Below are 22,299 nucleotides of genomic sequence, written 5' to 3' on the forward strand. Positions count from 1 at the left end.
AAGATTTAGGATCCAGAATATAAGCAACTTCAAATTAGTTTTTCACTTTAAATTCAAGTTCATCTGAACTTTCTCAAGCATCTTCTGTAAATAAGCTCTTACAAAAGTCGTTACTCTCCCTCCTTCCATCTCTTGTCTTGTCTATTGAAACCCCTCAAGGCAGGGCCTGTCCCTTAATACCTGCTTGTTATACAGTGCAGGCTGGGGAGTCCCAGCACCTCTTTAAGTAAGAAATGGGAAGTGGATTCCTTCAGCCCCTCTCCTGAGCTTTGTGAGAGGCCATTGGTATCACTAATAGGATATCCTCAGGGATTTCAAATGCTGCAGTGGACTTGTGAAAAGTGGCCAATATTTTTAGGGTCTTTGAAAATATATGTATGTGTATTGTGGACATTTCTAGAAACTAGGTACAAGGTCCATGTAAAACTGCAAGCCAAAAAGATCAGACAACTTGCTTTGAAACAACTGCTCCTATTCATGTGTTCTAACTACTAGCTGAGGTATTTTTATGGTAACACAGGTAGTTTTCTTAATCTTTCAGCATCCATCCTTAGATTACATTTAACCCAAGGAGTTACACAACAAGCTAGATCCTTTCATATAAAGAAAATTGGTGGGTTATGTGCATATTACAGCTGATCTTAAATCAAATAAGCTTCTACACAGTAAGACCTGTGCTTTTTTAGCTGGAACCTGACGTGGGTAGGGATAGCTATCCAGTGTGCCCTGCTCCATGACCAAACAAGATATTTTCCTTTTTTTTTCTGTTTCATTGTCCTGAACAGCACGATGAACTGACAGAAATTAAAATAGCTTCACTGCTACATAGATTTGTTTAAGGAGGGTGATTAAGTGTATAATTAAACGCTTTAAAATTCCAGCTCGGGCAGGAAAGGGGTTTCTCGCGTTTTCAGTCCTGCTTTGGACGGATACTTCATTAATACTACCTGAGGTCTCCCAGCGGTGAAACCAGCGTGATCTGCGTTACTCACCGCGGCGGCACTGTAGGTCAGTGGGTCAAACGTAACTAGGCACAGCGCGATCTGCGGGCCGCCTCGCGGAAAAGGTTTCGTTAGCGCGTGCGTTAATTTGATTATTTCTGCCGAGGTAAAGAGCGAGGAAGTTGCCGCGCGGTGCCCGAGCGGGGCAGCGGCGGGAGCGGCGCTTCGCCCCGGCTCCGGGGGCGGGGAACGGCTGGGCGGGGGGCGCGGGCAGGGGCCCGGCCCGGCCTGGCAGCGCGCCGGTGCCACAGCGGCGCCTCGCCTCGCCTCGCCTCTCCGCGCCGGGCCGGGCCGGGCGGCGCCGAGGGCAGCGAGCGCGGTTACAAAACTGTCTGGTTTTGTAACGCTCGGGCGGGCGCGGCCCAATGAGCGGCGCGGGCCGCGGTCACGTGCCCGCGCTTTATATAAGCCTCGGCCGCGCGGCGGCCGCCGAGAGGGGCCGGGCGGAGCGCCATGGGGCGGCGGCGGGCCGCGCGCCGGGGCTGCGGCCGGGGCTGCGCCGCGCCGCCTCCGCGCCCCGGCGCCCCCCGCTAGAGTGGCCGTCGGCACCGGCCATGGGCTCCCACCTGCCCCCGCAGCGGCCGCCGCGCCTCGAGAACCGGCGCGCGCTGCAGCCGGCGGCCGGGGCGCCGCCGGCGCGGAACTTGGGGCCGGCGGCCGGGAGCCGCGGCCCCGACTGGCGGGCGCTGCTCGGGCGCGCCGACTCGCTCGCCCGCGGCGGGCGGCTGCACGACGCCTTCCAGCTCTACCGGCTGGCGTCCCGCCACCGGCAGCTGCGGGCCGAGCAGCTGGGCAGGCTGGTGGAGTGCCTGGCCCGGAGCGTGCGCGCCAAGGAGGGGCTGCCGGCCCCGGGCGGCGGGGCGGCCGGCCTGCTGCAGCCGCGCGAGTGGGACGTCTTCAGGTGCCGCAAGTGCCAGGGCTTCCTCTTCGAGCCCGTCTCGCTGCCCTGCGGACACACTTTCTGCAAAAAGTGCCTGGAGCGGGAGCGGGCCGCCGGCTGCCGCTGCGTCCTGTGCAAGGAGGAGGGGGGCTCGGCGGCCGGGCAGCTGCTGCGGGTCAATGTCATCCTCAGCAACCTGCTGGCCAAGTGGTTCCCCGGCCAGGTGAAGGCGTCGCAGCTCAGGCACGAAGGGAACCTCTTGTACAAGGAGCAGAAGCTGCAGGCTGCCCTGCAGAAGTACAACGAAGCGGTCAGCCTAGGTAACGCCCCCCCCCCCCCCCGAGCGGCGCGGGACGGCGGCGGGACGCGGCCCCCCCCCCCCCCCCCCCCGGGCGGCGGCGGCCGCCGAGCTTCCCGGGCCCCTGGGGACGCGGCCCCGGCGCTGGGCTCGGGCTCCCCGGCGGCAGCGGGAGCTGCGGGCGCCGCCGCCCGGCGCGGCTCCGCGGGGTGTGCGGGGCCGGGGCCGCCGGGAGGGGGCTCGGCTCGGCTCGGCGGGGCGCTCGGGCGCGGAGTGAAACTGGGTCAGGAGAGCAGCGCGTTGCATAAGCCCGTAGCCTGCGACTCCGGCCCGGGCGCCCTGCCCCCTCTCCGGGGCGGTTGTGTAACCGGTGAAGTAACCCGGGAGCGGGCCGCGCTCCTGGCAGCATCCCGCAGCGCCGAGCGCCGGCCGCGGGCTGCTCGGGGGCACCGGGGCACCCCCCCGCACCGCGCCCGGCGCCGCTTGCCCCGCGCGGCTCCCCGGGGCGGCTCCCTCGGCAGCGCAGTAAAAACCCGCGGAGCGTCGCCCCTCGTGCGAGTCGCCAGACGAGCTCCGGGAAGGCCAGCGCCGTTCGCGTGCCTCGCCGCTCGCAAGCGTTACAAACGGTTGTGCAGTGAAAACTTCTGACGTGCTGATTTTAGTCTAGTTTGAGAATAAGCAACTAGTACTGCAGGCAATAAGTGGAAAGTAAGGGCAAAATGTTAACAGTTTCCTTTAAATAAAGGGGGTATCAAACGAAAGAATACATCCTTAATCTGGTGCACGTTATATCTTGATACTACACGCAGTCTGTATAACTGAGAGATCACTTTATCTACACTGCTGGAGTAGTTATCTCATTATTTTAGTTGTCCGTTGTTTTCCTGCGTTGAACTATAGCCTGCAAAGATTTTTATGTACCATTTAAAAGCCTTGAGCCTAATAATTCTGAAACTTCGGTCTACACTGAGAGCATTGCTCTTGCCACCTTAAATATTTCCTCTACGTTCTGTGAACTGTCTGATCCTCTGTCTGAGCTGGTAATTTGTTGTACAAGTGTCTCAGCATTTATTTATGCAATGTTTCCTGCAGTTGTATAATGCATAGCTGACACTGTCTGGAGTTGCCCAAAGAGGTTGCCATATTTGATTTAGTACATGGTTATTTAAAGAATGGATTTTTTATATATATATATAAAACTTTGGAGGAGCAGCATGTGGGGTTTTTTTTGTTTAAGTTCTAGGGAATAAAGCTTATGTAACTAATTTTTAAATAATTTTAATCAGCCAGTTTTTTCTATTTACTACAGCTCCAAATGACCACTTACTATACAGCAACCGGTCCCAGATTAACTCTACTTTGAAAGCTTGTGAAGATGCATTGCATGATGCAGAAACAGCATGCAGACTCCAGCCATACTGGCTGAAAGTAAGTTCTGACTTCAGTTGTACTTTGTAACTGGTGCAGCATAAAGGTTTTAAAACAAGCTATTAGGTTGTTCAAGGAGAACTGAATTTGAGAGATGCTTTAACTCTTGTAACTTCTTTGACTCCTGTGACTTACAGACATTCAACTATGATATTCTTGTGCTTTCTGGTTTGAGGGAAAAGAGCAATAAGCAACACAGGTCCTTCCTGGAGGATGAGCTACTAAACACTATTGTCTTTGACTTGGAGGAATCTCAGGTTCATGAACTGTCTTTAAAAACTGAGTGCTGTACTTACATTTTTCTATAAGCTATAATATATATAATATATATTTCTATAAGCACTAGTTTAGGAGATTAATGGGGGGGGGAGTAGATTTTTCCAAGATAGAATATGGGATTCCTCAAGCTTCAGCTGTGCCAGTGATCAGCTGGGCTCGGATGCTGGGAGAATTATACTTACTGGAGTTAGGGAATATCCCGTTTCTGCCTCTAAGAGCTTGTGTATCTGAAGATTTTTCAGAACTATTGTGGTTAAAAATCCAGCCACCGGTGGTATCAAGGAATAAGAGACTGTTGTAATGAATTCTGTCTGCCTAACTTTCTTTTCTCCGGAAAGATCTTCTGTAATTTCATCTTGCTTTAATTGAATATTCTCACAGCAAAAGGAACAAAAGCTGCAACTGTGGATATATTTCATTTCAGGGTCACTTAAGGAAAGGACAAGCATTAGCTAATCTGGGGAAAACAGAAGAAGCTTTAAGAGAGTTTCTATTCTGCCTTGCTCTAGATACTGGGAACAAGATGGCCAAATCTGAGGCTCAAAAGGTGAGTTCCCTAAACTGTCTGGACCTGCCTAATCACTTTCAGTGATCTAGCATAGAAGAGGATCAGAATTCTCTCTCTCTTTCTCTTGTCTCGCATGCAGGCTCGCTCTCTCTCTCCCTCTCCCTTTCTCTTGTCTCTCACACACGTGCTCCCTATCTCTCTTTCTCTTGTCTCTCTCTCATCTCTTGCTTGCACACTCTCTTTCTCTCTTCAATGGATTACTGCAAAGGGCTGGTTGGGGAGATAAATCTAGAGCACTGTTCAAATTCTGGTTGTATCCATTGCTGTATTTGAAGGTAATGGGGGTGGCAAGAAAACATTAAGCAGACACTGTGTGGAAACATTTACTCATGATGTTAGCATCAGCAAAATAGAAATAAAATGGAGTTGCTAATAATCGCCACCCACAGACTCTTATGATTGCCTCTGATCAAACTTCTAATCTGTTTCCTAGCTTGGCAATGTATTACCAATTACTGAGTGCAAAAGAGGGGGAGTTGCTATTTAATATTTTATCAGGCCATTGACTGGTGGAGTGCAACACGCAGCACCCTTCCAGCTCCACTTGGGAGCAGCAGCTCCCTTCCTGCAGCCCTCGTGCGCTGCTCCAAGTATCAGCATGTGAAGGGGCCAGGAGAGGAACCAGTCAGCAGAAGGAGAGATCTGTTTTAAAATCGTTTCAAAGGTTGCTAATAATTAATGCTAAATAAGCAACGTAACAGATCTGCAGTAAGCCCTTTCGAGTAGCAGCCTAAGTTACAGTTTGTGGAATCTTTCACCTTTCCCTTTAAAGGGGTTTGGTGAAAACAGTTAGTTTTGTTTTGTACACCTCAAGGATTAATTACGGTCTCCTTTCCTGGAATGCATTGGCGTTTTTACCTTTGACCATTTGTTGTTGTTGTTGTAGCCAAACGGCTTAGCATCACAGCAAGGATAGCTTATGAGAATAAAAATGTAATAGTTGCTATGCTTTATCTTCATTTTATTAAATTCTTTTTTATGGCAGTGCATTTATGCTTTTGTCTGTGGTTGGTGGGATGGGAAGTTTTGGGCTTCTGAGTGCTGTGACATGAAAGGCTTTTTAAAAGCACAGTAGAATTCTTACAGTAAAGCTCTGTTCACGCAGGTAACTGAGAAAGTATGGCCTGGATGGCTGTGGTGCAACCAGATTTTTATCATATTTTGTATGTGGCTGAGATTTCCATTTCCTGTGGGACTTTCTGTCATTGTTCTTTTGGTTGGGTTGGGTTTTTTTGTTGTTTTTTCCAGCATGTTCCATACAGTCTTTCGTTGTATCATGATTTGTTCTCATAGTCATGCTGGGAGACTTCCTGTGTGCTAGAGCAAGAAAAGCAAGAACAAACAGATATGTTTCTAAATTCAGACTCCAAATAGTCTTATCAAAGACAGCTAATTTCTGAGCAGTGGGGTTCTGAGGAAAACTGTGCTTCTTGCAACTGAAAGAACTGCCTGCACACTCATCAGATACAGAGTTCATCCATGATGTAATACTGGGTCATTTCCAAGCTGTTTGCATAACAATGACATACTATTTTTTACCAAATTCTTCAGGCACAGCTATGACATTCTGTTTGCGTTAGCTGTCTCTCCACATTAGTTTTGACATAGAGTATGATCCTGTGGAATCTTTTTGCCTTTAAAAAGAAATCTTAGCTATCATGTGGGTTCCTCATGTATCAGCAGGATCACCTCAGTAGTATGCTGAAATTAGCTTTTAAAGCATGTGAATTTTCCATTCAGCTTTTTTTTTCCCCCCCCTTGACTAATCATCTGATGAACTGCACTGTAGTACAAGTGGCTACAAGTTGCTAGTTGATACTGATTCACTTATTTTCTGATAGCAAATGAAGACCTTTTTTTTTTCTACTGCCTTTTTTTTTTGTATTGTCACATAGGTGAATTAAAATAGTTACAATTTACAGTGTCAGAGACGTTTACTTGACTGAACATGGATTAAACCTGTGAGATGAGTGCTTTCTGTACTAATTAACTCCACTGAAAGTTTCTGATAGGCAGCAAAAACATTTGAGAAAGATGTTAATAATTCCTGTTGAGCTCTAAACTGTAGAGCAAGAGGACAAAGGCATGTTTGTGCCTCTTATCATAGAGAATGGTTAAGAACATACTGGCTTGTTTAACTCCGAAAATATCTCTTCTGTTTGTTAAGCCTATATTGCATCAACTTTTGTATTTCTTTTTGCTTTCACCCTAGAATAAAGGGCCCTTTAAATGGCTTTTAAAAATCAAGGATGCTTCTTTCAGCTATTCCCTTACTTGCTTTTTTGCTTAGCGGATACAAGGAAAGAACTAAGCAGTGAAGTATTCTGTTTTATATCACAGCTTCTACTTAGTTTATTTTCACTCATCCCGGGAAATGCTCAGGAACACTTACCTGATATCCTGCAGCTGTTGTCACATCACTCTAGATTAAAGGGGAATCTCCTAAATTCAGTGGGATCTGGAGGCACCAGCCATAACCTACAAAGGTTGCTCAAGGTAAAGAAATCTGATGTGCGGTTTTTAATTTTGCTGTGTTTTATGTTCACATTGGGAAGTCTTCTCTCCTTTTCATCTCTGGGAGACTGGATGATACATTTCCTCAGACTTTTCCTGAGTTTCAGAATGTACATAAAATGTGACTTACTGGATTCTCTTTAACTGTCTTCCTGTTTGTTTAACAGAAGCCTTATGCTGTTCTTAATTTTTTGTCAGAAATGAGAAGGTACTATACCTGTAACTGTCTTTAGCTCTTCGAAGTAATGGGTAGTAAAGAGCCTCTGAAGTGAAGCAAGTCAATTTGAGGGACAGTTCTCATCCCTCTACATACTAGGTATCACCACAGCTCCTGATCACAGTCTGCAGTATGTACTTTCAGGTTCATCTGGGGAGTTGATGTGACAAGCTGATAGGTGATGTTCTATGAAATGGCTGTTAATAGGTTGTAGCCAGAGTGGGATAGTGAATGATCATTTTATCCCTTGCGAAAAAAATCAGTCTTGCTGAAGGAAGCTCTGTGCACTCTCTCTCTCTTATAAGTTTTGTGCATTTATGCTGTTTCCTCAGAATAAAACTCATGTTGCTTTGGTGGTTTTGATATGATGGTTGATACCATCATTGATACAAACAATATATAATTTTCCATTCCAGGCTAAGTGATAACAATGTGTCATGCTGAGATTTAGTCAAATTTCTGCATGAATCAAGTTTCGTGACCAACCCATAAAGCCATACATAAAGGCTGAAAAAAATCAGTGACATTGGGGGGAGGGGAGAGTTAGTTTGAAAAGAATTTCAATTAAAATCAGACCCTGATGCAGCAACTCTTGAACTGCTATGTCTTGACCTACAAAGTCTTTCCTGATGATCCATAATATTAAGGCTTGTTACAGGTTTTGTTTTGTTTTTTCTTTACAAAGCTGTTTGTGTTTAATGTTGATCCTCTCTTTACACAGATAAATGTGGAACAGAAAAAGGGTTTTCCTGTTCAAGAGGAACAAAATGTAACTACTTCTGGCAGTTTGAGGAAATCTGTACAAATTACAGAGAGTAACAGGGACTGCTCAGAGGAGGAGAACAAACTCACCTCCCTATCGGAGTCTGCCTTTCTCATTTCTGAGAAGTGCAGCCTTCTGAAAAGGAAGTGCTGCTCTGAGGAGATGAGAAGCGCTGAGGTGCCCTGCAAGCTCATGAAGAAAGGTATGTTTAATTAAGCACAGGATGAGTTCCACAACATGCAGTCAGTGGAATTTTTTCTTAGAGGAAGAGGCTTCAAATTAGACTTTGGTTTTTGTATCTTATCTTTAATCTAGTCAGGGCACGATGTGGAACTTGGAATGCTGCACCTTCCTTGTAAAATTAATTGTTAGTCTAAAAAAGGGCTAAGAAAGTTAGGTCAGGTGGTTGTTTCTTACAAGATTCAGAGGTCTTCTGATAAACATTAATGCTGTGCATGCTTTTGGCACTTTCCATATTAAGTAAAATATATATGTTATGCTTAAAAGCATGAATTCTGTTTGCTCATGACATCTGAGATCCGGCCTTGTTCTCATGCTGTGGGATGCATTTACAGTGGCATGACAGAAGAATTTGTCCCACTGTAGACTTCCAACACTAAAAGATACTTTGACATTAACTGTTAATGCAAGGCTAAATTCAGCCTTCTGTTAGTGGGCATAATGTCACAAAAATTAAGGGGAGGTATGCTAATTTTTGCCAAAGCTGAATTTGATGCTTTGCATAGAAGTTATTCTAATGATGCTAATGGTTCAGTAACCTGCAAGTAAATACAATACATGTTTAAATATCAGATACTGTAGATACACAGGAAAAAAGTCTCTGAAATTCTGCATTGTTTATGTAGTTGTGTCCAATCATGTATTGTAATATGCTTTTTTATCATTATTGATAGATACAGTTGATATCAAGGGAGGTAGTGCTGGGCACCATATTCCATTTGATTTCGTGGATCCATCAGATTTGGATTGCTCCCTGTGTATGAGGTATTCATTATTGTCCCGTGCATGTCCTTAGTTTTTAAGCTTTATCTTTCTCTCATATGATCTAGAGATTTCCTAGCTTACTTTTGCTTATTTTTCCTCTGACTTGAAATCTGCTTTTATTACAATGATTATTCCATTAACGCGTTTCTAGTTCTTTGGTTCTGAACACTGTTGATGAATAGGAACTGTTTGATCTGCTCAAGACTAGTGATTGTTTGGGAAAAGACAGATAAGGTCATGTGAGGGTTAAGTACATTAGCGAACATGTCTAAAAGATTTCCCCTCACCAGTTACACGCGCCCACTCACAGACACACACAGTGCACAAGTCCGCTGTTTGTCCCTTGGAATTAGTAGAGCCATACATGACATTATATAATGCATAAAATAGCAAAGGGAGCACATTCTATGACTATTCTAAGTTTGCATGTAAAATATTATGTTGCTGCTATTGCAGTAGGAGGATCTTGCAAGCAAAGAGCATGTTTTTTCTCTAGCACTTAAATGTGATGCGCTGAATTCCTGCTTTAGTTAACTAAGGCCACCATAACACTTGCTTCATGATCTCCTCTGTCAGCTAAATAACAGATTTAGTCTCAAGGATAGCAATGACTTAATACTAACAGAATTGTTAACTCCATCTATTTGGCTACTTGTTTTGTAAAAACACTTTTACCTTTGGCAAATATTCATGAGGGGTTTTGTTACTAACATTTAGAAAGAAATATTTGGAAGGTGTGTTCCACAGCATTCTTCCACCTCTGCACTCAGTGTTGTTTCGGCCATCTTTTTAATTACCCAGACTTATAAACAAAGTATGTTGGTGTTAGTCGTGCACTGTATTTTAGATTCTTAAATAGCAGATGGCCTCTTCATGGAATTTATTTATTTTTAAAAGACCTGAAAAAATGTAGATTTCCTTTTGTTTTGTTGTTTAAATGCTGTTGGGGAAAACTCAATTTATTTCAAACAAACTGAAATCTTTGGGGGAACAACTGCTGTGTTGTTTAACTCACTTCTGCTTGGAATAAATCAGGTCTGCCCCCTCTCCCTCTGTCCGCCTACAGCTGAAACATGCTCCCAAAGTTTACACAGCTGTCAAAACACTCGATACTGCTAAGAGCAAAACTTTCCTCTAACACAAAGCCACGCAATTGGTCTTAGCTGGTTTTAATGAGTCTCCATGTTTATGATCATTGTGTCCAAAAAGCATTTTTCAGATGTTTTTAATAAAATTAATTAACTACATTTCCTCATCCTCTATGTTAAATCAGAAACAGCTAGACTACAATACATTCTTAAAGGAATGAGCTTAAGGATTTCTGGTTCTCTGAGAGCATAGGGGGATGCTAGCACTGATTCTATATTTGCAGTCACAAATATAGCCCTTACATCCAGAGGTGTGTAAACTTTGTAACTTCATTACAACAGTGAAGGCTTGCACTAAGAGAAGCTGTCACAAGACCTTTTTCACTGTTACTATTAATGCAAATTGATCATAATTATTTCCTGCCATGCTCTGAAGTATTTTACGGATTTGGATCCTGAGATACCTTGCACTAATTGCCTAGTAACCTACTGACCTATTCGCTATTAACTGCAGGAGCTGTTATTAACCGGTTTGTCAGATGGAGTGGCAAAGTGTTATTGATCTGTGTTCACTCCAGCAGCAAGCAGAAAATAGAAACTAAGGGTAAAACAACGTATTGGTGAGAAATGAGAGAGCATTACTCAGCAGGAGTGAATATTTGGTTTCTATCATTATAATAGCTTAAAATGCTGTCACAAGAAATCTTTCTACATAGTGTTTCTTTCTCCAAGTCATGAGACTCAGTCCAGGCCCTGTTAGAGTTGCTGGGAAAAGCTGTGCTGGCTTCAGTGAGAGCTGGACCAGGATGGTGCATTCTAACAGGGATTTCTTGTCTTTATGCTAACATTTCAGACCAAGTCAGTCACTGCTGAATAGTTACATATGCAAACAAATGCTTACTGAAACAGTTTAGAACTTGGTATTTTACATAGTTCAAAGGAATAAGTAGCCTTTGTGCTGTGAAGTTTCTGTTCACTAAACAATTAACAAAGAAGGGTTTTCAATCATACAGTCAAGTTGCAATGAGATAGGTGTGGCATTTGATATTTCTTCATAAGTTCCCTTGCTTAAATGCCAGTATTTATAGTAACTAATGACATTTAATAAACTGGCTATAGCAATTTTGTTAAGAGCCAATTATGTTCTTAAACGTATTCATAGTGCTGAAGATATTAATAAATGTGGGTTTACATATTTATAATTTCCACATGTACAATAGCAATTTAGTTTATTGCTTAGTTTATTCCATACTAGGTGGCAATAGCAAAGTCTATAAGCTGAATAATACAAAAGTTGGATGAAATTAAAAGCAAGAAACAACTTCTTCCCTGAAGTGTGGAGTCCGTAGTTAAATTAGTGAATGAGTACAGCTGTTTTGGTAACAGCTTTTTGGTTTTACTTTGGTACACGATATTGTTGTCTTTTTGTTTTTGGATTTTCCAATCCAGGCTCTTCTATGAACCTGTCACTACACCTTGTGGGCACACGTTCTGTCTCAAATGCCTTGAGAGATGCCTGGATCACAACCCAAAATGTCCCCTGTGCAAAGAAGGTCTCTCAGAGGTAATGATGCATGGATTTAGTCCGCATAAATTAGAGGGCACGGAATAGGATCAAGTAGCACCTTCAGAAACCTCTGGTACTTCCAAACTCAAAAGAAATATTACATAACTTAAGAAAAATACAACTTCTAGGAGGTCCTGGGGACTAACAAAGTGTGGATAATCTTCTCTGTTTGAACTTTAAGACCATGTTTATATTTGGAAAATCTGGAAAGGGAAGACAAATCACCTAGGGATTGGCTAAAACAATGCCTGTAACTTGGTGAATAGTTCAATAAACAACTCTTCAGTGGTAGTGCAAGCTCAGAGGATCATTTGTATGTGCAATAGACATAACAAAATGGAGCTAACAGATGATTACCTTGTGCATAGGCACAGTAGTTTGAAATGCTAGACATTATCCAAAACTGCTTGCTTTTCCTTTTTTGCTGCAGTGCTTGGCTATGAGGAAATACTGTAAAACGGTACTAATGGAGGAGCTGATAGCTAAATACCTTCCAGAGGAACTCACTGAAAGAAGAAAGATTTATGAAGAGGAAATAGCAGAGCTTTCAAAGTATGTAATCGATGTATTTAAAAAACAGTCTCTAATAGCACAGCTGCTAGCTAACGAATGGCTGCTGCTGCTGTGGAATGGGAACGAAGGTGCTGACAAAGGAGCTTCTTGCTCTGTATCACATGATTCAAAGAGGACAGGGTCCAGGTGAAATTATGCTTTGAGCAGTATAACTAGACACTGTGCTAAACAATAAACAGAAGAAATTCAGGAGAGTTGCACAAGGTACAAATCAATGTTGTTGCTTTCTGTGGCCGTTTATGAAAGCCTCAGAGTGAGACAGTGGGTGGAAGTGAAGCCTCGCAGGCTGGGGGTTGGAAATTACTGTGTAGGGAAGAAAAGGGATTAAGGAAAGTAAAATAAAGTAAAAACAGTAATAGAAATGCATTAGCTAGCACTCTTACTAGCAAAACCAGAAAGCATAACTAAAAATCATTCTGCTAATAACAGTGGAATATCAATTTCCATTCTATCTAGCCAGATATCAATTTAAGGGGAAAAATAATTTTAGTTTTTACTTGAACTAAATTGAGATTTTAATCTAAAGATGTTGTAACTTCAGTTTAAAGATACCGTAATTTCAGAGAATACATTACTGCATAAAATGTGTGTATTTTATCTCTCTCCAATATTTTGGTAAAATGTCATCTCTGATTTGTCCTTTCTTACAGCCTAAATAAGAATGTTCCTATATTTGTCTGCACAATGGCTTACCCTACAGTCCCATGCCCTTTGCACATCTTTGAGCCATGTTATCGACTGATGATTCGACGGTGCATGGAGACTGGCACCAAACAATTTGGGATGTGCATCAGTGACCCTGTCAAGGGGTGAGTGAGCAGCATGCTTGGACCATGTGATCTACCCTGCTTAGTCTGGGGCAACTCTCTTTGGAGGAAGGTGCAGAAAGGTCCTTGGTTCTAGACATTTATGTGGTAGTCTTCCAATAGAGAAAGTTTCTTTCTACTGATGACAATTAATGACATTGAGAAGATCAAAGTTTGCCTCTTGAGCACTTGGATCCTGTCTGATATGACTGCCTGTTTTCTTGAAACCTACAGCTAGATCTAGTATGTATTATATGAAGTTGAGCTGCAGACTTCTTATAATACACGAAAAGGAAGTGCATTTTCTTTTACTCTGAAATCTGTTTAATGCTTTGGCACAAGCAGTCAAATTGAAATGGCAGTAAGGTGTAGGCTGGTTTTGTGGGGTTTTTTTGTTTTAATTATGAAAAGAATAATCAAGCTATTGGGAAAGATTTATGTGCTTATGGTGTTCTGAGTACAGTGGAGGCTGCAGAAGTATAACAGGATCTTCATAAGGACAGGCTGAGCATTTACATTGAGCCATTTACTGACTTATGCACTTGGATATTAATGTGTCCATTTCTGAATTGAGCAGGGTTGGCCTTTTTTTTTGGGGGGGGGGGGGGGGAATGGCATATACCTGCAAGCTATATACCATAAGAAGTATGGTGTATACTTTGTATACAAAAATAAAACAAATAATAACAAAAAAACTGCTGAACTTCTGAGGAAAGTTTACTTTACAGATTTCATTTAATTCTAATACTCTGAATTGCACTGGTTCTTTTGTACAAAATGACTGAACATTTCTAGATATGTAAAAAGATATGGGGAAAGTATACTTCTTAGCCACGTAAAACTTTCAATTTCTTCAGAAATTCCCTGTATTCTAAAACATGTAGTTAGTGTTAATCAGATCAGACAGCCTGAATCTTCCTGATAATTTTGAAAACAATTGTTAATAATTTGAACTATAGCAGGTCAGTACTATGAGCAATATAAATAGAAATGAGAGGACTCTGGTAAATACCTTTGTGGTAGGGCCTGGCTCTATGGCAGTCCTGTGGAACTAAGGGTGGAGAGAATAAAACTTGTTTACTTGCTTTTGTTCTGATTTAAATAGGTTTGCAGATTATGGCTGCATTCTGGAGATAAGAAATGTTGAATTCTTTGCTGATGGTCGCTCTGTTGTGGACAGCATCGGCAAGAGGAGATTTAAGGTGATACAGCACAGCCAGCGTGATGGCTATAATACAGCAGATATTGAGTACATTGAGGATCAAAAGGTGAGTTTAGAAACATTTCATATAAAGTGTATTAAATCTGAAAATCTAAATACATCTCATTTTCAGTGAGTTCCTTTTTTGTTGAACAGTTGTTTCTAGTAAAGCAAACAGTGTGGTGTTTACTGTTTGTGGTTAAAGATGGGAAAATAGCAGTTACCACATTCTTCAGAAAATGCTATGTATGTGTGCATGCTTTCCTAGAGGGTTTTAACAAGACAAAACAAAGTGAATACAGGATGAGATCTTACCACTCTTCTATCTAGAATAACTTTTTGCAGTTTATAAGACAAAAGAAAAAAAAAAAAGCCTCTGTTTTCATGGAAGCCAACTGGAAAGCTTCCGTTTAGACAAATGGGAGCAGGATTGGGCCCAGTACAGCTTTTATATGATTTATATTAATTACTTTAAAAATAGGTAAGCAATCAAAGTATTCTGGGTGATGTATCTTTTGCTATACAATGGGAAGACAAAATGTCTATTCTAAGGAGTCAGTAAATTTAAAAATTTGCACAAAGCTTTTGTTCTGTGCTATGTAAATGGGATATTTACGTAAAGGTGATTTCATTTAGCAATCTGGAAAGTCTTTATTCTGCAAATAGTTGTCTTTGGTTTAGAATAGAGAACAAGAAGGTGAAGGAGTTGATAGAGGGGTTTGTTTTAGGAGAAAAATTACTTTATATATATATATATTGTTTTTAATATATATATATTTTTTCAGGATTTATCACTCCCTCAATATCTCTTTTCTTTTCCCCTCCCTACCAAAAGAAACCCTAAAAATGAATTTGGTGCCTTCTCCAACATGCAGACTGAACTAAGTGTCCTTCCTCCTCTCCTTACTCATTTCAGGTGCAAGGACAAGACTATGCTGCATTACTTGTTCTCCATGATTCTGTCTATGATCAGGCATACATGTGGTTTAACTCACTCAAGCAAGCACTCAAAAGTCGAATTCTCAGTCATTTTGGTCCAATGCCAGCTAAGGATCCTGACCCACAGGTATCCAGAATCAATGGTTTATGTAACTTTTTTTTAGACAGAAATCACAGAATAAGCAATAAGGTAGGAAGCATGCTCTTTTCATGATGAAAATGGTAATCCTCTTAATTTATCCCGCATAAGCTAGGTATCTGCATTATCTTGCCAAGCACCCGTGGTAGTGTTCTTGTGAACAAAAAGTTTACATTTAATATTGATAACTTTCTGAGAATATCTAAAGTATCAATCCCAGGAGATATATATGCTTTCTTGCCTACTGTATGTCCCCAGCTGAATGAATAAGAGAAAATAGAGGACAGGAATCGTGATACACTTGTTCAAGGACTTCAAATGGCAGGGATTTTAAACTAACAGAATATGACAGAAGTTAAATACGCAGAAATGATGTATAAATTAAGAAGGGAGGCAGACATCCCAAATATTTGGGTCAATAGTAACATAAGAGTAAAAAAATCCAGAAGACCTAACCTATAAACTGTTGCTAGAAATAGAAGTGGATCTCCCTGCCCCCACCTTTAACATCCTATTTTTAGGAAAGGTGCAGCTTAGCTGTAATTTTTATTTCAGGCCAACCTGTAATTATAAACCATTAGGTTGGCGGTTAGATGGCAACTTAGCAAGCAGGTTATCAAAATACTGTCTCTTAAGTTCTTCAAAAACAAGACCTTACTATCTAAAGATAACCGAACTTCTGCTTTTCTCCCTTTCTGCAGGCTAACCCTAATGGGCCAGCCTGGTGCTGGTGGGTCCTAGCTGTCCTTCCACTTGAGAACAGAGCTCAGCTCCCATTCCTTGCCATGAAATCCCTCAAAGACCGCTTGAATGGCATCAGACGTGTCCTTACATTCATGTCTCGTACAAGATCACGGTGATGGTGAGGAGGAGAGCTGTGAAGTCTCCCACAGTACTTGACTGTAGAGTGTCTCTTGTAACTTCATCTAACTGCAATAATGTCTTACAGATTTGAGTGTCAGGATGTTTCAAGCCTGAATTTCAAAGAAAATAAGTTATAAAGAGCAAAGGATATTTATGGATGCTTCAATAGTTTCCTTCTGGAACTCTGAGATAGTTATTCAATCACTGCACTGCTAAATTAATAACAAATGTGATAGAACAAAAAAGTGATCTTGTTTGCCATAAACCTTTTAAAAAGCTTAAAAGGTTTTTAATTTATTTTATTTTTATTTTTTGTAGTGGATAAAGGAAATTGTGCAGTTTAATGTGAAGCAGAAATAATAATGTTAATGCATTATTTCAGTGAACTGCAAAGTCTTTTATTACAAATGGTTCAGGTTTTATATAGCATTGTGTAAAATAATGTTCACAACTTCCATTTGATAATTTATTTTTGCACTATGATTTTTTTTTGTTGTTTCCAAATGTATATTATTTATGTGTACATTCTCTAAAGGAAATGAGTTGCTCTATTTATTTATAGTGTTATTACCCTGTATTTATGACTGGGGAGAAAACAACAATATTAGCAGTGCACAAGCAGCTGCTTTGATCATTTTTTTCTGTATAGTTGTGTTCAAATACTTTGAATGTTTTCTTACTTAGCCCCAGTTCTATTGCAGCCTAAGAAGGATTTTTTTTTCCCTGAAACAGCCTGCCATGAAGTCGTCAATATACACAGATTGTCTGAGATAATTCAAGCATAGTTGTTAGAGCTTGATCACTTGCAACTTGGTCCCTGATATCACAAAACAGTCAAGCACGTGCTTAAGTGTGAGCTTTTAAGTGCTTTGCTGAATTCAAGTATTGACTTCAGTGGGAACTGGCCAGAGTGGTGACTGAAGGATCCCTTCCTTAATATTCCACAAAGCAGAGAATAACTTGAGTTCAATTGATATCTGAACTCTTTCTCGCAAGAAAGCATAATGGCTACAACTGCTAAGAAAGAACCACAATATATGAAAAGTGGCTCCTCTTAAAAGAAAAGTTTTGGTATCATTTCATCGTGGATTATTACATAGATTCTTTATATCAAGCCTTGTTGCTGTTAAGATCTTTTTTCTTTTTTTAATTGTTTGGGATTTGGTTTTAGGGGAGGGGGCAGTGGAGTTGCTTTGAACTGTAGGACTTGAAGAGGGCAGTTTGTGCCACATGAGAAGGAATATGTTTTAATAAACATGCTATTTATTTCGCCCCAATCTTCAGGTTTCTGTTAGCTTCAAATCTTCACCCAGACACTGCATTTTCCTTAGCAGAGATTGGGTAGTGTTGCTAATAACCGCTAACACCCAAGGAAAACAAGTGGATTTTAGGGTGATCACTTCTAGCAATAGGCAGGTAAAAACAGGACAGAAAGGAGAATAGCAGTAACTTGTTTTTGCTTTTAAAGCAATAGTTCACTATTTTATGGCTTTTATTGCTTTCTACCACTTTATGGGATTGATCTTACCTCCACTAGGATGAATTTGACATTCACAGATTTCAATGCAAGCAGGATTGGGCCTTTTATTCTAATCTACTGTTTCCCTTTTCAGTGGAAAAACAAATAGGTTGAATTGAAAATACTGTGGAATACTACAAGTTTCTTTATTACTTTTATCCAGGAGAGCACTGTTTGCTGTTCCATGCCTTTATGGAAAAATGCAGTAGAATTTAATGTGTTTAGTGTATCTTTTTTGTACCATTATTATATCATCAGAAATATTTATTAGTTAAGAGTAATTTCTGTACCATTAAGTTTCCATAAAACTGTTTCCCCTTTTGTTAAATTCTATAGGACTTTTCCATAAGGGTACAAAGAAACTAATGGAACTGAAACATGTTTCAACCTTATGAAGGAATATGTATCCTGTATTTTCATTTAGCTACTCTAGAAATGCTACAGCTCCTTTCCATACTGCTAGATTGCTTTACTCTTTTCTGTAGATGGTATTTTACATGCTTCTCTGTGAACAATATATAGAAATACATACACATTCTGAACAATAACAAGTGTGGTGGCTGAGACCTGCTATGGCATTTGTCTTCATAAGTCAATAATTAAGTGATTTTTTTTTTATTTGTTTGGAAGTGAAGCTGCATTAAATACAACTCTTCCTTAAACCATTATGTATTAATGCATAACATAAGGGGCCCATATTGCTCCCATAGAAATAAGCTGGCATTTTTTCTTTGTATCAGTGAGAAAAGGACCTTAAATATCTTTCATTTTTAGACTTCCTCACTGATCTTGTTCTTTTTCCTGCATGCTACATCTTCTACATACTTATTTTCTGCCTATTTTGTTGATTTAGAAATTGCCATGGGAAGAATCCTTGATTTTTAAGTGATTATTGTCCCTTTTATATATATATATTTTTTTATTATTATTATTATTAGCCAGAGGTAAAGCTGCCAGAATTTCCTAAGCAGAAATTTGTGTGCATGCACTATGGTCATGCACACCCAGTGCATCTGTTGCAACCTGGAAACACTGGACCTGTTGCACGTAATGCATACAGTTGATTTGCACGTGCACAATAAATCCAACATATTGAGAAAGCTGATCTGTATGTGTACAGCAGCATTCTGTCTGGGACTGCTCTGTGGCCCTGCATCCTAGATCAATGTATAAAGTGTGTAAAATCCATCCAAGGGGGAAAAAAAATGAGGAAAAAAAATTGCTGGAACACACAAACCTGTTCAGGAAAAGCTGGATGAAGAGTAGCCTTAGTCTTTGGTGAGTTATGATGATAATGATTCAGTAATGAGATTTAAAACCAAAATCTTTCAATTATGCTACAGCATTGTTGATTTTTCAATTGTATTAATTGGTACAATTATGTAAATGCAACATTTATTAGAAGCATGAATAAACAGCTGAATAGATTTAAAAATACCTTCACTTTAATTATAGATACAGCATTGATCAGATAAGATGCTAATTAGGGGATATTTTATTTATGCATCTCACAGTATTCTAGATACCTATTTGTCCCATACAGAGTCTTGCTGATCTTGCTGAAAAAAATCATGACTAAATCTTGCATTTCCTGTGTGGCCGGAAGTGTTGATTAGTCTTTGTTGTTAGGGCATAAGCAATACATAGTTTTTTTGCTAGCCCTCCATCGAAGTTAATTTCCATTGACCCTAGATCACTGAGGTAGGATTACTAAAATCAATGGAAATTTCTTGATTCCATGGAAATGTGATCAGTCCCTCTTAAAAGAAGGAAAATAGAAAAAGCCACTCCCCTGCGAGGCAGGAGGAAAAGGCAAGAAAAGGCTCAAACTATAATTAATCACCAACCTCCAAGAGAATATCATGTGTTAAGCCACCTAAATGTCTCCTGGAGGCTTCTTGAATGCTTTAGACTTCCATTTGTGAGATAGTCTTGTTCATTTGTGAAATCTCTTCACTCTTCTGTAAGTGAAGTATTTAATGTAAATACATTAAAATAAATAACAAAGGCTGGCTATGTCACCTTTCCAAATATCTGTATGTATGTGTATGGTTTCTAATTAAACACATTCTCTCAGATGAGTATTATGTCCTCCAGAAAACTTATTTATCATTCTCATGTACAGAGCAACTTCTGACAGTCATGGTAACTTTCCTTTGTCTTATATGCTGCTTTGTCTAGCAATAACTTAAAGGAAAATATTTCCATGAAAATAGCTTTTATCTTGGCCAGCATGACTTGGTTGAAAATAAGAGTGGATTAATTGGGGGAAAAAAAATCAAACCTGAGTGATCTCAGACACAGTTGTAGAAAGCTGTTTAGTAGTGTTATTTCAAGTGCTTCTATCTTTTCTTCCTTTAGCTTGTAGCAATAAGAAATACCATCTGTCATACTGAATGGCTGACCTATTGCTGGGCCTATGCTCTGTCCTGTATGACTGACTGCTTGCTAACAGAACACCTGAACCACTGACTTCTTAATCCAAAGATTATTTTAATCTGGGGGGGGGGGGGAGGCTTGGATTTGGATTTAGCATTTAGATTTATGCTGCATAGTAAACTGTAGAGGAAGAGAACTTTATGGAAAATCAAATTTTGTGGTTTAGATGGTGATTTAATGATTTCTACTTGGTGCTGGAATTTTACTAGTGTTCAAGATAACAACAGACAGGAGTTGTATTTCAATGCAATGTTTAGGAATGGAGAACATATTCACAAACTCTTATTAGAAAAGTAGAGTAACTACAATTCGCATGTAAAACCTAATGAAACTGTATGCGCTTAGGGTAGTGCTCCCCAAACTGTTTCAGTCTGCAGGTCCTACATCAGGTGAGCTCAAGTCCTCATTAGTTTCAGCTTCACAACCTAAATTGTAACTGGTGCAGCACATAGTTTAAGATCTGGTGATCTGGGGTCTCTTCCAAAGCCCAGTAAATCACTGGAAGACTTACAGCTACAAAAAGAAGGTAAAATTTCAGCAAAGTCACTATTCTGAAACAGATTGCTAAATAAATACTACCTGGGAACAAGAAGCTAATCTGCTTAGTCAAGATTAAAATGGTGGGTAATAAATAAAAAATGAACTATTACTATCATATGAAGTGCTTACTTATGTCAGAGTTTCATAAGGTCTAAATTAATCCTCACATAGAAGTGCCTGTATTGTTATTGGTTGCCATTCTTGAGCTTTTTCAGAAAGTCATAGCCATATATTTTATAAATATATACACATATGCACCTTTAAGTCTTTACATTAAATTTGCAGAACAAAGGTTTACAGAGCAGAAGTGTAGCAAAACAATGTAATAGCGTCTATAATTTAATGGTAATGGAGAAAAGTACAAAAATGAGGAAAAGACTATCTGTATAAAGATGTCTTAATATGACACCATATAGTTGTCCAGTTTAATTCCATCAAGTTATGTGGTTACAAGAGTGCCAGAAATATATCAAGCCATTTTAAATGAAAACAGTTCTTTGCGGGCTTGTGAATTCTATTTGTTTGTAAAACATCTTTTTGTGCAATGTAATGAACTTGAAATGAAACAAGTTATACTCTTATATCACTGAACAGAGTCTGTTCAGCTACCTCTACGTACAATTGAAGTACTTTATTTTTTTCCAAATCTGTTCACATTGTCATATAAAATATATTTTTAAAAAATCATAGTCCAAAGAACCTGTATGTGTTTGTAGATGTACTTATAACGATGTTGTACTGACAAAGTCTGTGTGGAGAGTTGTGTTTGCTAATTAAAATTGTGTTCTTTACTCTTTGGCTCATAACAAAATTACAAAGACAAACATACTGAATAAACATGGCAGTTACAATTTCAATACTCAAACAGAACGAGAAAGCATTGCTCAAGATAACCTTTCAGATGCATCCTTAAACAGTTTCTTTTGTCTATTATCTTCAGGAATGCTCTTCCTACTGCTGATTACTGCAGTTAAAGATAGATAGAAATTTACCCTCAAGGAGTATTGTTACATCAACTACTTATTTCTGCAAGTTTTCATAATGCAATGGTTGGGTTTTCATAGATCAATGGGGATCAATCATAAAATATGCAAGCCACTTAAAACTTTGCTTTAATAGGCATAGTTGTTTGGTATGTTGTATTAACTGAGAGAGATCTTACTTGTCTCTTATGTTTTACTATAATTCCCTAAACTTTGTCGTGATCATCTTTACAAATGTGTGTTTTATCAGTCAATAACCAAGTTGCTATTCTTATTCTTGTCAGAGAACTTATACTGAGTTAAAAGTGAGCTGCTGCTTTAGGTATTTTAGATAAAGGCACCAAGAACAGATCCTGGACTGAACAATCACACCACAAAACTTGAGGTGAGGGAACAAATACCTAGAAAGCAAATTGCCTAAACCTCATGGCTTGTAAAGGACCCTGAGTGTTTTTTTAATTGTCATTAAAAAATCCTGACCTTTATATACAAGGTAGAAAATAGCAGTTTTATTCATACACTTAACATTACGAGAGGAATGACTACTAAAAGACCTGGAAGAGTTGTCAAAAATTTTAAAAGTTAAATATATATGGGCTGCTCTTTACCTTGTTGTTTGCATCTTTCTTGTATTTTATACACTTAAAGCTGGTGCTACTGCATGACATGCTTGTGATTTGGTGCTAAA

At 40.1% G+C, this 22,299-nt stretch overlaps 1 protein-coding gene across 1 annotated transcript; it reads left to right on the top strand.

The window, feature by feature from the left end:
- The first annotated feature begins 1,555 nt into the window (after positions 1-1,555).
- Positions 1,556-21,317, top strand: LONRF3 (LON peptidase N-terminal domain and ring finger 3). The gene is made up of 12 exons (XM_013946293.2): positions 1,556-2,201; positions 3,489-3,607; positions 4,311-4,433; positions 6,795-6,950; positions 7,907-8,150; positions 8,863-8,953; positions 11,491-11,605; positions 12,039-12,160; positions 12,832-12,990; positions 14,093-14,255; positions 15,105-15,254; positions 15,968-21,317. The coding sequence occupies exons 1-12, from the start codon at positions 1,556-1,558 to the stop codon at positions 16,124-16,126; spliced, it is 2,247 nt and encodes a 748-aa protein (XP_013801747.2). The 3' UTR covers positions 16,127-21,317.
- The last annotated feature ends 982 nt before the right edge of the window (positions 21,318-22,299 follow it).

The sequence above is a fragment of the Apteryx mantelli genome, chromosome 13 (genome assembly GCF_036417845.1).
Source record: "Apteryx mantelli isolate bAptMan1 chromosome 13, bAptMan1.hap1, whole genome shotgun sequence".
Taxonomy (NCBI): Eukaryota; Metazoa; Chordata; class Aves; order Apterygiformes; family Apterygidae; genus Apteryx; species Apteryx mantelli.

What these genes read in the sequence shown, in the direction of transcription:
- LONRF3 (XM_013946293.2), top strand. Translation starts at nt 1,556, where the DNA reads ATGGGCTCCCACCTGCCCCCGCAGCGGCCGCCGCGCCTCGAGAACCGG. An exon ending in CCAAATCTGAGGCTCAAAAG is followed by an intron (nt 4,434 to 6,794) that starts GTGAGTTCCCTA and finishes TTTATATCACAG; the next exon opens with CTTCTACTTAGTTTATTTTC. An exon ending in GATTGCTCCCTGTGTATGAG is followed by an intron (nt 8,954 to 11,490) that starts GTATTCATTATT and finishes TTTCCAATCCAG; the next exon opens with GCTCTTCTATGAACCTGTCA.